Source organism: Cebus imitator, unplaced genomic scaffold (genome assembly GCF_001604975.1).
Source record: "Cebus imitator isolate Cc_AM_T3 unplaced genomic scaffold, Cebus_imitator-1.0 Scaffold68, whole genome shotgun sequence".
In the NCBI taxonomy this organism is placed as follows: domain Eukaryota; kingdom Metazoa; phylum Chordata; class Mammalia; order Primates; family Cebidae; genus Cebus; species Cebus imitator.
The window spans coordinates 2,744,067-2,759,880 of NW_016107383.1; the positions used below are offsets into that span (position 1 = coordinate 2,744,067).

Here is a 15,814-nt window from a genome sequence, read left to right on the forward strand (position 1 = left end):
TGCACTCCAGCTTGGGTGACAAAGTGAGACTGCCTTTTAAAAAAAAAAAAACACCTTGTGTCCAGCGGCCTATAAGTACAGGGACTGGCTGACCATCACCCGCAGAAATGAAAAGGCAGACTGACTGGAATTAGGCCAAGTGATTCCAGGTCTGGGGACAAGGAATTCCTGAGCAAGTACACAAATCCTGGACTTCCAGAGGTGCTCATTTGGGAGCAGTGAAGTCTAAAAATTCAAAAAAAAAAAAAAAAAATTCACAATAGGTACCAGGCCCTCTGGGTCAGGAGCTGCGAGAAGTAGTTGGGTAAGTAGCTTGAAAGGTGGCACCTGAGAGGTAGCAAAAGTGGTGGAGCCTACAGGTTTCAGCCTAGTGAAGCTTCTGGTCAAGTCTTTTAGCTTTTAGGAATAAACAAGTATAAGCAAACAAAAGTAACCTAGAGAAAATACATCTAAAATCCAATGAGCAAGCAGTCAAGATTTTGTTTTATTTTATTATGGCTAGAAAGACAGTGTTATAGCCAAAATCGGCAATGACACTAAAGAAATCCTCTGTGCTTTTCAATATGCAAATATATTTCTTCCAAGAGCTGCCCTGGTGTGATTTCAAGAGTTCATGTTAACTTCTTTTCTGGAAACTTCCTTTTCTTAGTTGTTGTATTCTTGAAGAGCCTGGGCCATGAAGAGCTTGCCTAAGTTTTGGGCAGTGAACTCCTTGATGTTCTGGCAGTAAGTGTTTATCTGGCCTGTGCATTTGAGAAAGAGACAGAGCCATAATGTTCCACAGATTGTAAAATGATCCAGAAAGCTAGTCAAACAGGAAAATCAGCATAAAACAGAATCACCTATATATCGTTTTGAATCCAGAGTTTACTTTTCCATAAGGGATAAGAAATACGAGCTCTCATGAAAATAAGCTACTGTCCACTCTTAATTACATGGAGAATAAAGAAAAACTACTCCTCAAAGGGTTATCAGTCCTAAGAACATACTAGCTCTCAGTCAAAAGGACTAAGTAGATCAAATCAACGTTGTACAACCGAGAAAACGGAGAAAACAGCACTGACTAGACTTAACAGGTAGAAAGGAGATACTAACAATAAAATCACAGAACTGCAAACCAACCAGCCCCATTTGACCCAGATGTGAATAGGTGTAGCAGGTTTTCAGTTTGTGCTTTGGAAATGTTAAGGGGATTTCCTCTGAACTAAGGCAGAGCAAGAGTAGAGAGTTCACTTGAAGAAAGGGTTCCAGCACTGCTTTTTACGTCTTAAAACTAATGATCTAATCACATGCAACAATTACATGCTTCTTGAAAATATAAGGATTTCAATTCTGTTTGAATTGGACCTCAGGGAATTAGGTCTCACTTCCCAAATTTAATTTGCATGTACACTAGAAAGTGTTAAGGGAATTTGGAATTTGTTCCCACAATACAAATGTATCAACAGAATTGAGAAACTGCCAATCAGCTTTTGAGTAGGATTTTCACTCTGATAAAATCTTCTCACAGTCAAGTATCTGACTGAATCAAATGGCATTTAACATTTCTATAAGATTATAGTCAAATAAGGGCATGAATATCATATATTTAAAATCAAATCCTTGCACAGGACACAGGACCTCTACTGCTTAACAGTGGTGTTAAATATTAAGTATACCCAGAAAAAGTTCATTCAGAAATACATTTGTGCTGCCTCAATTTAAGTCAAAGTGAGGGAAATAATTTCCCAAATTCAAGTCAAATACCAACTGTACAGTGCTGGGCTGGGAGAGGAATAGTCAGAGGCCTAAGCAAAGGGATCTTATACATTAAGACTGCAAATATTTTTTCTTGGTTTCCATGAAAAAGGACTCATTTTAGAAAGTTTATAATGCCATTTCAAAAATACTTCAGAAACGCACAGAGTGAAGCATTCAAAGAACCTGGACAAAAGAACAAACTCTTACAAGTTCGTAGATTTCAGATATTACAGGTGCTAGATTCAAATTCATCCTTCAACCATTTCAAATACACTGGCTTTTATGGCACGCTTTTCTCACTGTCTTCTGCTTCCTAAGAAATGGACAAAACCAGCCAGGTTTTGCACTAGGCAACAATACCTGCAATGAGCAGCGAGTCCATCCTGGCAGGGGGCTGTGGCGGTTTGAAGAGTTTGGACAGGTCCTCCTCAGGGAGCGGGGGTTCTCCTCGGCTCTGGCGCTGCATATTCTCCTGCTGGCGACGCTGCTGATACTAATATTGAAAGAGAAAATGATTTGGTTATTTTTCTCCATCAAAGGAGAAAAAAAAAGACCTCCTTCCCCTACACGACCAGCAGAAATCCACTGCTCTGAATTCCAACCTCAGTTTTATCGTGGCAACATTTGGAGAAATCTGCTTCTAAGAAGCTAAATATGCTAACAGTAGAAGAAAACTCCTTTGTTGCAAACTCTAGTGCCACTCTGGGCTCTAAGAGTCTGTAACTAATAGTGTTTCTGAAAACAAAACTCGTTATGTAAGTAAAAGGGGGCTTAAAGGGAAAGAAGCTCATGATTACTAAGGTAAAGACAGTCGCTTTACCATTTTTCACAATGGGGTAATTAATGATTCATGCTAATTTTAATGACTATGTAATGAACTACCACATTGGGAATGCTTTCAACTTTACTCCTATTGACCTAAAATAACAATACAGGTGATGTTATTACTGCTATGTTCACTATTGTTCCTACTCTTTTTTGTTTTTGAGACGGAGTCTTACTCTGTTGCCCAGGGTGGAGTGTAGTGGTGCCATCTCAGCTCACAGCAACCTCCACCTTCAGGATTCAAGTGATTCTCCAGCCTCAGCCTCCCGAGTAGCTGGGATTACAAGCATGCGCCACCATGCCCTGGGTTAATTTTTGTATTTTTAGTAGAGACAGGGTTTCAGTACGTTGGCTAGACTAGTCTCGAACTCCTGATCTCAAGTGATCCACCAGCCTCAGCCTCCCAAAGTGCTGGGATTACAGGCGTTAGCCAATGCACCTGGCCTATTACTACTACTCGTAACAGATAATTGTCTGTACCTCAGCTCTACAACTAAGGATGGATACTATTAACAGCTCAGATAATGCTTCGAATACCTTGAGACTCTGGATTCCTATGATTCACTGAAAGAAAGTAGGATATATATAAAGGTAAACATTAACTCTAAACTTACAGATCAATTACAGTAAAAGCTAATAGCTACGCCTGCTCACAACAGTGAAGCAAGTAATATCTCATACAGCCTTAAAATGCCAGGTAATGAGAAACCAAGGTAGTTTAGTAAAAATTTAGTCTTTGGATTCCTAAGAAAATCAAGGGAAGTGACAATTCTTTCTAGTGAAGGAAAGTAACTTGCTTTATGATGATTCCTGTATTCATTATGGGGTACTCATGGGAGACAAATATTCCATTTGATCCCCTGGGTGAGTCCTTAACCTACAGGAAAAACCAGCAGGAAAATGAAATCCAGCTGAGATGATTTTCCCCTCTAGTTTATCAGACATGTGTAAGCACTCCCATCTTTTCAGTCAAAAAAAAAAAAAAAAAAAAAAAAAAAAAAAAACAAAAAAAAAACAGTCAAAAAAAAAAAAAAAAAAAAAAAAACTGATTTACATGTTTTCTCAATTCTAAGTTGGTAGAAACAAAGGACTTTAAATTTCACTATATACTGAAAATGAACTCTGATATTTAGAAAAAATTTAAATATAACATTCTCAGAACCACGTAGTTGTGCTTAGAATTCTGTATTTCACACGGCCTGTTTAAAGTACATTTTAATGGACAGAGTAGTCATATATAAATACTAGTTTCACAGATAAACATTCTGGAATCAACTTATCTATGAATCAAATGCTAAGAACATTTTAGAGCAATATAGTCCAAATACAATATTCCAGGAAACTGTGAAAACCACGTGGCCTGCAGGCAACAAGAATAAAGAAAAGGTTAAATGGCCACAGCTCTAGATGTGTGTAAATGACAATATTCAGATAATTCTAGGGTTTTTGTCTGTATCATACTATCTACTTCACAGCAGTTGGTCTATTATTTCCTATCAAAATTGGTTGTTCTTAATCACAATTGCTCAGTTTTTCAAATGAACTGAAGATTGCTAACTATGCTGCAATGAGCCACTGCCAAACCAATTATAGTTAGTAAAGAAATGAGCTGTGACATTCTGGAATCTCTTGGCTTCTGATTTTCTCAATAAATGTATCTCTTATTTGCATAACCTTGGCATTACAATCTGAGCTTAATATACTAGCTCTCTTTAACACAGGTATTTTTTAGTGTAACATGTAAATTAATATCTTAGGAACATGCCATATAAAGAATAATCTTTTTAAAATATGATATAGAGTAGCTAACAGTCAGTGCTTTACCAAAGATAATTTAGGTCATTTTGAACATGACTCTTGAAATACATGAAACTTAGAAATACATGTTTGTTGAATTTTTCCACAATACCAACCTGATGTTTCTGCTGCTGCTGTTTACTAGTATTCCTCATGTATGTGTTGTATTTAACTATATCCTGGCTCATTTCATCCACTCTGTCCATCAACAACTGTAGATTCTTCCCCAAATGATTGCTGAAATGTAAAGTAAACATACTGACAGGTCTTACTTTAAGGTACAGCTTTGCTGCTGCTCTAAACAGTTTTAAGAGATGAACTTGAACTGGCTTTTGCTAAAAGAATGAGAGCACACATATGCATAAAAGCAAGGGCAGAGGAAAGAATCTAAGTCAACTTGTTACCAAACTTCCTTACTGAACTTCCCACTATAATCTCAGGGATACCTGAAATAGCTCAGTTTCTTATCGTGAGAGCACAAGCATGTTAGGGTAGGAATGGTTAAACATACCTAGTGAGACATCTATAATACATATTTTTTATACCAAGTTCAATATTCCCAAACTCTTTTCCTTAACTTATCCCTGCCCAAATGCATTCCATAACATTTAAAATCAGTCGTCATAGGAAAGAACCATACAGATTATAATATCTGTCACATGATTTCCCTATCTAGAAGGTTTTAAATGAGCAATGGTGGCATTTCTTCTACAAAATCAGATGAAAAGACTCCTTTCTTCTTACCTTTTCTAGAATCTGTAGTACAGTCTTTCATATTTCTTATTCTCTCCAGAAATTTCTATTGCAGCTCAGTTACTGACATCGCTTTATAAAGTGATGTGATGACTGACACAATGGCAACCATATTCACTGATTTCTGCCTGCAACTTACCTGCTACCACGGTAATGCCTGGACAGCTACTATACATATATATATTTAAAACAGCAAGCTGCTAACAGGTAGTACCCAATCATTAACTACAAACTGATATTTACTAAACTCCTATTATGTGCCAGCCTTAGTACTAGAAAACAGGAAGACAACAGTGAATGAGACATATATGTTCTATATCTTCATTGATCTTATTACTGATTAGGGATGGAGGAGAAAGGGAAGGGGGAGGTGAAGAGACACTTAATTGAGATAGCATGATCAGAATATCTCTTTGAGAAGATGACAGACTGAAAGTGGCAGATGAGTCAGCCATGCCAAAAATATTCTAGGCAAAAGTAAGTACAAGTGCTGAATGCCTGAGATGAGCAAGAATTAGGCAGATTCGATAAAAACAAGAGGCCTGTCATGGCTAGAGCACAGTGATTAGGTCAGGCAGGCGAGACAAGCACACACAGGAAGCTCATTAGCACCATACAACCTCCCAGCAATGTAGTTTGTTGTGAAGGAGACCTCTCAACTCCAATGTGAACGATACCCTGGAGTTTAATTTTAAAATGATCATTCTGTTGTTATGCAGATGGACTAGAAAGCAGAAACCAGGAGACTGGTTAAAAGTCTATTGTGGGGCATTGGCGAGGATGCGGAAAAATGAAAACACTCATACACTGGGATGGGAAGGTAAAGTGATAAAGCTACTGTGGAAAACAGTTTGGTGGTTCCTCAAAAAGCTAACCCAAATTACCATAGAACCCAGTAATTCCACTCTTATGTATATACCCTAGAGAATTAAAAATATATACTCACATAAAAACTTGTACATGTATGTTAGTAGCTACATTATTCTTAATTAGCCAAAAACTGGAAACAATCTAAAATTCCTTCAAATGATGAATAAATAAAATATTGTATATCTGTACAACAGAATGTTATTTGGCCTTAAAAATGAATAAAGTACTGATGCCACAACATGGATGAACCCTGAAAACATTTACTAAGGGAAAGAAGGTAGACACAAAAGGCTGCTTATTGTAGGACTCTTTTTTTTTTTCTTTTTTTCAGACAGTTTCACTCCATTATCCAGGCTAGAGTGCAGTGGCGCAACCTCCACCTCCCAGGTTCAAGCAATTCTCGTGCCTCAGCCTCCCCACTAGCTGGGGCTACAGGTAAGCGCCACCATACCTGGCTAGATTTTTTGTATTTTCAATAGAAACGGGGTTTCACCATGAACTCCTGACCTCAAGAGATCCTCCCACCTTGGCTTCCCAAAATGCTGGGATTATAGGCATAAGCCACCACTCCTGGCCAGGCCTCTGTTTTTAAAATATTCAGATTACACAAATCCATAGAGATATAAAGTAACTAGAGGCTGCCATTAGGGAAATGGGAATGACAACTTAATGGATTTGGGTTCCTGTTCAGGGTGCTGAAAATGTTCTGGAGTTGGTAATGGTTATACAACATTGTGAATACACTAACAATGACTGAAGTATACATTTGAAAATGGTTTAAATTGTCATTTTTTTCTCTGTTTTAAAAACTGCACCTCTGGAAAATAATCTATCAAGATATTACAGAGAGAAATCATGGTGACTTGAACTAGGATGGTGGCAGTGAGCACATAGAAAAGTGAGCAGAGCTGAGAGAGTCTAAAGGCAGGGCTGGCAATCTTTATTTCATAGGGGGCATCAGAGAGGAATGGAGGGTGACTCCCAGTCCTCTGGCTTGAGCAGTCAACTAGCTGTTATTACATTTACAGAGAAGGGAAAGACTGAGAAAGAAACAGTTTGGGAATATTGGGAATGAAGAAAAATAAATCCAACTAAAATATGGATTCCATCAGTAACCTCAAGAACTCAGAACGTTTTCACTCTTTCTCAAACAATGGAAGGAGCACAGAACTAGGGTGTATGTGAGTAAACTGACCTTTTGTTCCCAGGCTGGCACTACCTAGATAACCTTGGTCCAGTAACATGGCCTAATGATTTCATCTCTCGAGGAATCAAGTGCTTCTTTCATATTTATTTTATTGTGTTGCAACTTTTTTAAGCACCTCTAACTTTAAAACATTTCTTCTTCTCTGTATACAATGTATTTGCTTCTGTTTTATCCTAATTTCTTAATCATTGATTTAAATTCACTCAGACTTAAGTATCTGAACAGGGCAAGCCTGGGGAAAAGAGGAAGACAACAGTCAAAGTGCAATGACTTGAAAACACACTGCAAGTTTGTAATCTATCCTAAGGACAGTGGGGAGCCAGCTAAAGATTTTAACCAAAGGAGTATTATGAGCATCTAATTTGCATTTAGCAAGATCATTATAATTTTGGAAGAAGAAAAGGTCAAAAACAGGAAGTGAGGAAACTGTGAAAGTAATCAGGAAGAGAAACAAGGTCCTAGACTAAGGCAGTAAAAGTCACAGGAATAAGACAAAATCGCCCCACGAGTACATGTGTGAGAAGAGAGACCCCAAGGAACACTAACAGAGATGAGCACAAGAGGGTTCACTGTGGAGAATGAGAGGAAACCCAGAAGAGCTATAGTTTCACAGACTCCTAGGAAAGAATTTCAGGAAGAAGGCCTTATCAACACATTGCATGCTGAAGAGTCTAAAATACTCAGTGACATAGGGACATCAAAGTCTTCTGTGACTCTGGAGGGAGGTCTTACTACATACAATGGGTGGAATACCACAAGCTGTTGGTGATCAGTGGGAAATGAGAAAACAGTGACATCAAAATTCTATCGAGAAGTTTGATTATAAAACAAACAGAAAAATTCAGAAGACAAAAAGAGATGGATAATAATGACATAAGATCAAAAGGTGTTCTTTTCGTAAGATTTTTTTTGACATTGGCATACGTAAAACAAGTTAAAATGTCCTTGTTTTTAGGAGATGCAAGCTGAAGTATTTAGGGGTTAAAAGTCAGGACTACAATTTTCTTTCTGATGGTTCAGAAACAAAAAATAGTACTTGTGTATGTAGACAGTACAAATGTGGCATGATATACAATTGGTGAATCTAAGTAAAAGGTTTATGGATGTATGTTCATTATATTTTTCTTTCAAATTGCCTGGAAATCGAACATGTAAAAATAAAATTTTAATTGAAGAACAAGCCTATAAAGATAATAAAAAATAACTAGCATAAAAAGAAATGGAAGATCTATGAAGGAAGGAAGGAATACACCAACCTCATGAAGTCCTGAGCAGGCAAGAGGACAAGCGGCACTGGCCTCAGGCTGCTGATCTTTTCATTTTTACCAATGAGCAACGTGAGGCCCAAAGGGCCACATTAAGTATAAGAAATGTCATTAGCTACAGGATTAGTTGTTAAGTCATTTGTCATTAATTGCAAAAGGAAATCAGAGAAAGAAAAGATCATCACCAATGCTGTGGCTGGGAGGTTAAAAGGAAAAGTGGTGACAGCAGGGAAAAAACAACAGCAAAAAAGAGGTACTACCATATGCAGAAAAAATCTACTATTTATACCCAGATCTTAAATCTTGGAGGCTGGTTACAGTAATTAGAAAGGCACTACTAAAATAGACCCACTGTTTCTACCCGAAAAGTCTGTAATATAAAGTACTAATATTATCTGCCGCAAGTATATGAAGTTATTGTGAAAGAACACTGATACAAGTACAAATATGTGGACTTCAAGGATTTCATTAACTTTTATATTATGATGATGCTCTTCAGAAACATAACCAATGAGACACACTTAAAAAAAAATCAGTGTATTACAGGCCTCAAAAGGGCAACAGAAATTAACACTGACAGAAAATCAGACCCCTACCAACACCAATTTTGTGAGGATCTTTTCAGCACCAGTTTAACTAGGATGCTGAAACAGGGACTTACTTTTAGGAGTTTCAGTAACATTGCCTTTTCTTTTCTTGCCAAGCAAATAAAGAACTGAAAACAGATAACTTAAACAGATGTGAACGAGGACATGAAGTGTTAAGTCTGCTCTGGCTACAGTATCAGTTTATGCTTATAATCCTTAATGTATGATGCCCACCCTTAGTTTATTTTTTTTTTTAAAGAGGAAATAAAAACAGAATTGTTTTACACATGTGAAAAGCTGAACGCCTCTGTTACACATTTTTAAAAACTAATAAAGCTTGCTATGGAATAACTATTACTAGGACTTCCATCTAATAAAATTAAAATAAAAAATTAGATTTTTTAACAAAAGCAAATACAGTAAGTTTTAGACGTAGCACAGAACAAACTTATCAGGCACATCAAAGAAACTGGTGCCCATGTATAGGCTGTGAAAGGAAAGACCAAGTTAAGGACCTGCGTAGGAATGATTTCTGATGAGGTTTCTTACAGAAACTTTTATGGCAACTGGCCTGAGCCATCATCACACAACTACTGTTAGAAATTAAAAACTGAGATGTATAAAACGTATCTGTCTTTTAAAATAACATAATCGATTTGGTTCAATGTAAGAGTCTACTAGCACAAAAGCACTGCTTCAAGGCTGCTTCATTTTTTTTCCCATCCTAACAGGAACATCAATTTACACTTTAAATAATTTCACATGGAAAGCAAAGAAATGGGGCCTCTTTTCCTCATTTACATAAAAATACAGAAGACAAAAATTATAATAAAATATTTGTCTAGGTCCCAGTTGCTAGGACAAACTGAGAACGACTTCTTGGCTATTATGAAAGCCGCTTTGGACAAATGGACATTATAGAGCAGCTCACTGGTAATGTTAAAGCACCGTAAGGGATCTATTTGTTTTGTATGCTCTATAAAGAAGACTGGGAAAAGGTGAAGACATGAATTATATAAGCAAAAGCTTTCGTGCAGTAAATTTAAAATTATTATATGACTATATACTTAATACATCAAATTGTAACCTTGTATGCTGAAAAAGGTTCTTAGCTAAACACTTTAAATACAGGTGTGCCGAGTGTGTTTGTAAAAGCAGTAAAGAAAAATATGACCTTCTAAAACAGACAAATTAAAGGACTGTTATGAATATATGTTTGCAGTCAAACAGTACACTCTTTGGTGCCAAATTAGCCTTGCAACCTGGCTGTGTTACTTAGCACTCCATTTACATTTATCGTTCATCTCCCTGACCTGTAAAGACTTTCCAGTGGCCTTTGTGATCAATTAATGCAATGGAAGGTGGCACTTCAACCACAGTCCTACCCGTGCTACAGCATGGAGAAGAACATTGATGTCTCTGGTCCCTCAGAGTTCATTCCACTTGCCTTGTATTGAGGAAGTACAAAGTCTGTACTTTTTTTTTAAGTCTCTATTCAGGATAACTAGAAATCTGATAATAATTGAGTCAGCTCGAAACTAACTGCTTAAGAAAATACAAATTGTTTCTTTCAGCCAACAAACATATATTGATTTATTACCTACTCTGTCCATTTAATTTCATCCTACAGGTCTGCTGCTAGCTTCCTTCCACCACACACAAAATAGTCACTAACATAAGGCTCAAAGGGCATTTAAGAGGAGCTATATGTGTGGCTCTATTCACATTTCTGTTAAGAGTAATAGATGAGGGGAAATAAACATTAATTTCATAAAGGGAAGAATACTTCCTTTTGGAAACCTCAGTCTGCATTTTACAAATATAATAAACATTATCTCAGCAACTAGATAGCTAAGGCAGTCACGCTGGAGGAAATCATGTCACCAACTAAGATAGCTAAACTCAGTGCCAGGTTCAGAAAATTCAAATTTTAGTGGAAAATGCAAACAACTTGAATTTTACAACTGAGTCTGTATCTGAACAAGGGCAAGTACAATCGGTAAAAGAAAGATGCATTTCTGTTCTTTTCCTAACCATTATTAAATATCCAGACATAAGACCCTAAGCCTCTTGGGATCATGTACAAGAAATAAAGCTGAGCCAAATAAAAAAGCCTCCCCCATGGGCACTGACCTTATCAAAGCACAAATGATACAGCAAAGAAGGCAGCAGAGGGTTCTTCTAATTCGAGCAATTAGTATTTAAACAATGTGTTGTTTCATGTTATCAGTTTGCTGCTTTTCTTGGGACCCTAACAGGGCCAGACTATTATTCCATGTTAAAACATGTTTTAAGAACCTATAAATGTTCTTAAGTAATTGTTTTCTTGTTTCACAGGTAAAGTTTATGTGAAAGAATCCTTTGCAAAAAGTTCTAAAAAACAGACTTTTAATTAGGCTGGGCCACTTACCTGCTGGCAAGACTGAGCAATTCATGTTTATCTGCTACAGCTGACTTCTTTTCAAGTTCCCACATTAAGACATTAATCAGATGTGAATTTTTAATTACAATCGGCACTTCTTCAAACATGTACTCAAAGGTGATATTTGCTTTTTTCAATCTGTGAAGCATGTTACAAATACTTTAGTCTGATGGTCAAAAGTAGGTGCTAAATTGACTATTTCATAACATTTACCTAATTACAGGCCCTGTCCAAGATCTTTGTTTCATTAGTACTCTTAAAAAAAAAAAAAGGCAGGGAAACTAGAGTTTTACAGAGTCAAGCATAAGTTTGAGTGATCTGAACAACTTTGAAAATGATCCAAATTTGAGCAAAAGCCCAGAAAATAAGATTCTTGGCAGAAGAAACCATTCTTTGTAATCAGGTATCTTTAAAATTTCATTAATACTAAAATGTAAATGTCACAGTAAGTTATGCTACACAACCTACATCTACAACTTAATTTAAAATAGCTAGAAATGAGAAATATTCTACTTCTTGAAAAGTGCATTTTAAAAGGCTACAGAATTAGAGATTAACAAAGCAGCAAAACACTCAAGGAGACTCCAGATACAATAGTTAGAACACGGCAAGAACAGTTTCTCATTGTTCAGTTATAACTACCACATCCAGGAATTGCTCATGAGTTAGCTTTTCTTTTAAAATTCTCTGCACCCTAACTTTTTAGGAGCCAAATGGGAAACTAGAGATGAACTGTCCTATATGAAGTCAAAGCCATTAATTTTGATTTAATAAGAAATAAAAATTTTCTATAATTAACACAAAATGGAATAATTCTAACTATTTAAAGTAAATATTACAATGTCATTAAATAGGATCCCAAAACAGCTCCATCAGTTAATTCTCTGCATACCTGACACCCATAAAATTTCCAATAAGCCACACTCTTTACCAAATACTTAAAATGTTTATATCTTTCCCAGCCCCCACCCCCAAACAAGAGTTCAGAAAGTAAGACACACACCTCACAACTGACAGCTGACAACTGCTTACAACTGACACACGGCTTACAACTGACAGCCAATGATCACTCTTTCTATCTCCCTTTATTCAATCATTTATTTTTTCGAATCCAGTAGCTAATTAATTCCCATTCTAACTGAATTCACCCTTGGTGAGAAAAGATGAGACATTCCCTAAAGAATAATTTAAACATGGAAGGGGAGAGAGCAAGCAGCACTCGGCACGCAGAAAACTTCTACAGTCCACATGGCAAAAGCATTACCACACCACAACTGAGGATTCAAGAGACGTGGCAAAGAAAAATCTTAAAAGAAAAATACCCAACCCTTTACCATATGCCCCCAAACACTTACGCTTCAGGGGAAAAATCCTTCTCTTTACAAACTTCCATCAGTTTAGGAGTCAGTCTGTATGCCTTTAGTGAGAGAGACCCTTGGGCAGTTTTTATGGGATCTCAAACAAGGAAAAGAGAAATAAATTACTAAGAATTTTGTCACTACCAAAATTGAATGGCATTGGTTCTAGGCACATTCTATTACGTATCACACAATCTTTGCAAAATAAAGATCAGAATAAACAACCAGAACACAACTTGAAGCAGACTCAAGCCACTATAGCAAACAGTACTCAAAAATGCAGGAATACTTCTATTCTTCTTACAACAGAGTAATTTCCTCTGTCAAATAAAAACTGAAGATACAAAATGGTTATTTTCAAATTCATTCCTCAGCAAGAACCGGTAATCTTGCTGAAAATTAAATGCATCATATGTTCTAGACATCTTGTATAATTAGGAAATCACTGGTAAATATTAAACATGAAAATTCACTGCATGAACTTGGGTAGTTCTTCATTCAACTTAAAATGAATAGCCCTGCAAACAAAATTTATCCATCCTAATAATCACTATCCACATTTCTTAGTTAAAACAGATTGTGAAAACAAAACCATTAAAGTCAAACTGCTATCACAAATGTGTCTTTTTGGTTTTGGAGAAACTAATTTTGTCAAAACTAACCACTGAAACACTCCATGAGTAAGGGAGCTTAGCACTTGCTGCATGATAACGGCTCTAGCATGCCAATATTCGCCTAAAACCTGTGTTAACATTCATGTTGTCTGAAACTTAACACAGTGAAACTTTTAGCAATAGGTGATAAAATGAAAACCAAAATAGATTGAAACAAGTGGAAAATTCATCAAGGTCTGATGATGCAATGTTTCCAGCCAATATAAGTACACTTTAACAACTTGTTCTTTACTGTAATCCAATTGTTAACATACTGAAACAATTTTGGGGCAGCTCATAAGATTGATCGTATTCATTAGTATTTTTTCTGACAGATACTCAGGACGTTACATTTACTTCTCAGCTGGAAACTATATGCAAGTCTGCCAGATATGGCAAACTGTGAGTGTTTGGGGAGGGGGAAGGCTATAAAGCTGTTAAATTGCCTACAGTTCTGATACAGCACAGAACATCTGGTCTGGAGAGCTTGAGGAAACACCATTAAATAGGCCGAAAAGAAAAAAATCTTTGTGCTAAGAAACAGTCCAGGTTTTGTACGCTGTTGTCAGAGGTATAAAAAAAACTTGGCACACTGTATTATGATTGGTCAGTCACGTACAGGGGCAGACACTCTAGCAATCGGGGTTTGTTAGACATCTGGTCTAGTTCCACCAGCCCCTTCAATGAGGGAGGGGAGATGGAGGAATAAAAATGAAGCAGCTACTCCAGCATTCCAAAATGTACACATCAGGGCTCTGATAGCAAGAAAAATAAACAGAAAGAAGGAAACCCTGTCTAGACTGAGCTGCTGCTGAGGCTGCTGCAGAAACAGGGTTGGTATTTACTTGAGAAGCCGTGCCAGACTGCTCTTAGAGGCAAAAAAGACAGAAAGCAAAAATAGTAGTAATAATATTAAGGGAAAAAAAGAATAATAAAGAAACCTCCTACTAACCATAAATGAGAACGACAGATTCTTCAATGGCATGCTGGTAACTGAACTGAGAGTCCAGGAGCGCTCGGGTGACAAATGAGCCATAGTATGTGGACTGGTACCAGCCCACATGAAGATGATCAATGTTTACATGACGAAGGCTCCGCATCATTTCCATCTGATATTGGACTGGACGATGGGGAAGAGGAAATTAAAGGAAAAAACTTTTTAATGATGTTACCAACATTAAAAACAAGACTTTTTTAGAAACAAATGTCTACATACGATTTATTAGCAGTAAGAAACAGGATTCCAGATTTAAAACTCATTCAGTTCATATATAAAGAAAATAAAATTAGGCTTTTAAATCATCAGGGGTTTCCTTTTATTCTGTAATCAAAAAATATTTTGTAGAAAATGTATTACACATAATATTAATGCCTTGTTCTAACCAAATAATTATTAAATGTGGTTTCTACTCTGCTTCTGAAACTTTCAAAGAAGTAAATGTTTAAGAAAAATCTGTATAATTACTAAATTACTTGGTTGTAACACGTTTCATTTGAATTAATAAAAGAGAGTTATCAATCTCTTCTTCAATGCAGCTTTTAGAGCTGGGAAACTAAAACCATTAAGAAAACTAAGGGGAAACAATTAACTACCACATTGCTTATACATGAACTGGATACAGGCTGTAGCTGATTCAAAATATAAGAATACATTTCTGCCTTCATCTGGTGCCCCCTGCTGCATATGCTATATTTTTTACAGAATTATTTTTTCTTGTCTCTGTGTTCCTGTATGTTAAGTAACAGACACTATTTTTCCTTAGAATAGAGTTAAATTTTAACGACCATGTATACAATGAAAATGTTTATGACTTTTACCTTTGTCAAATTAATGACTACAATGCAACCTAATGACTAAAATGTATACTATATTAATTTAAAGAAGCATTACCAGAAAAACAGATTAAAACTAACAATATAATAAATGACATTTTAAAAAGCAATATAGCACAATAATGTACAGCAAATACATGTAATACAGGAGAAAACTTTATAGTCAACACAATAGCCAAGCTATTCCTATTATTAATTATTATTATTGAGACAGGGTTTCACTTCTGTCTCCCAGGCTGGATGGCATGCTCTTGGCTCACTGCAACCTCTGCATCCAGGGCTCAAGTGATTCTTTTGACTTAGCCTCCCAAGTAGCTGGGACTACAGGTGCGCACCGCTGCACCCGGCTTTTTTTGGGTGGAGACAGGGTTTCACCACGTTGCCCAGCCTGGAAACTCCTGGGATCAGAGGATCCACCGGCCTCAGAATCCCAAAGTGTTGGGATTATAGGTGGGAGCCACTGCATCCAGCCCCAAACTATTTTTTTTTTTTTTTTTTTTTTTT

The 15,814-nt window shown here is 36.6% G+C and overlaps 1 protein-coding gene across 1 annotated transcript in view; it reads right to left on the reverse strand.

Moving 5' to 3' along the window:
* Positions 1 to 460: 460 nt before the first annotated feature.
* The window catches only part of EIF3H (eukaryotic translation initiation factor 3 subunit H), a 109,019-nt gene continuing 93,665 nt past the window's right edge, over positions 461 to 15,814 (reverse strand). The window contains exons 3-8 of the mRNA XM_017530676.2: positions 14,430 to 14,597; positions 12,822 to 12,921; positions 11,455 to 11,604; positions 4,479 to 4,599; positions 2,101 to 2,233; positions 461 to 743 (exon numbers count right to left, since the gene is read on the reverse strand). Coding sequence (XP_017386165.1) covers positions 646 to 743; positions 2,101 to 2,233; positions 4,479 to 4,599; positions 11,455 to 11,604; positions 12,822 to 12,921; positions 14,430 to 14,597 — 770 coding nt within the window. The 3' untranslated portion in view covers positions 461 to 645. The remainder of the gene's footprint in view (positions 744 to 2,100; positions 2,234 to 4,478; positions 4,600 to 11,454; positions 11,605 to 12,821; positions 12,922 to 14,429; positions 14,598 to 15,814) is intronic.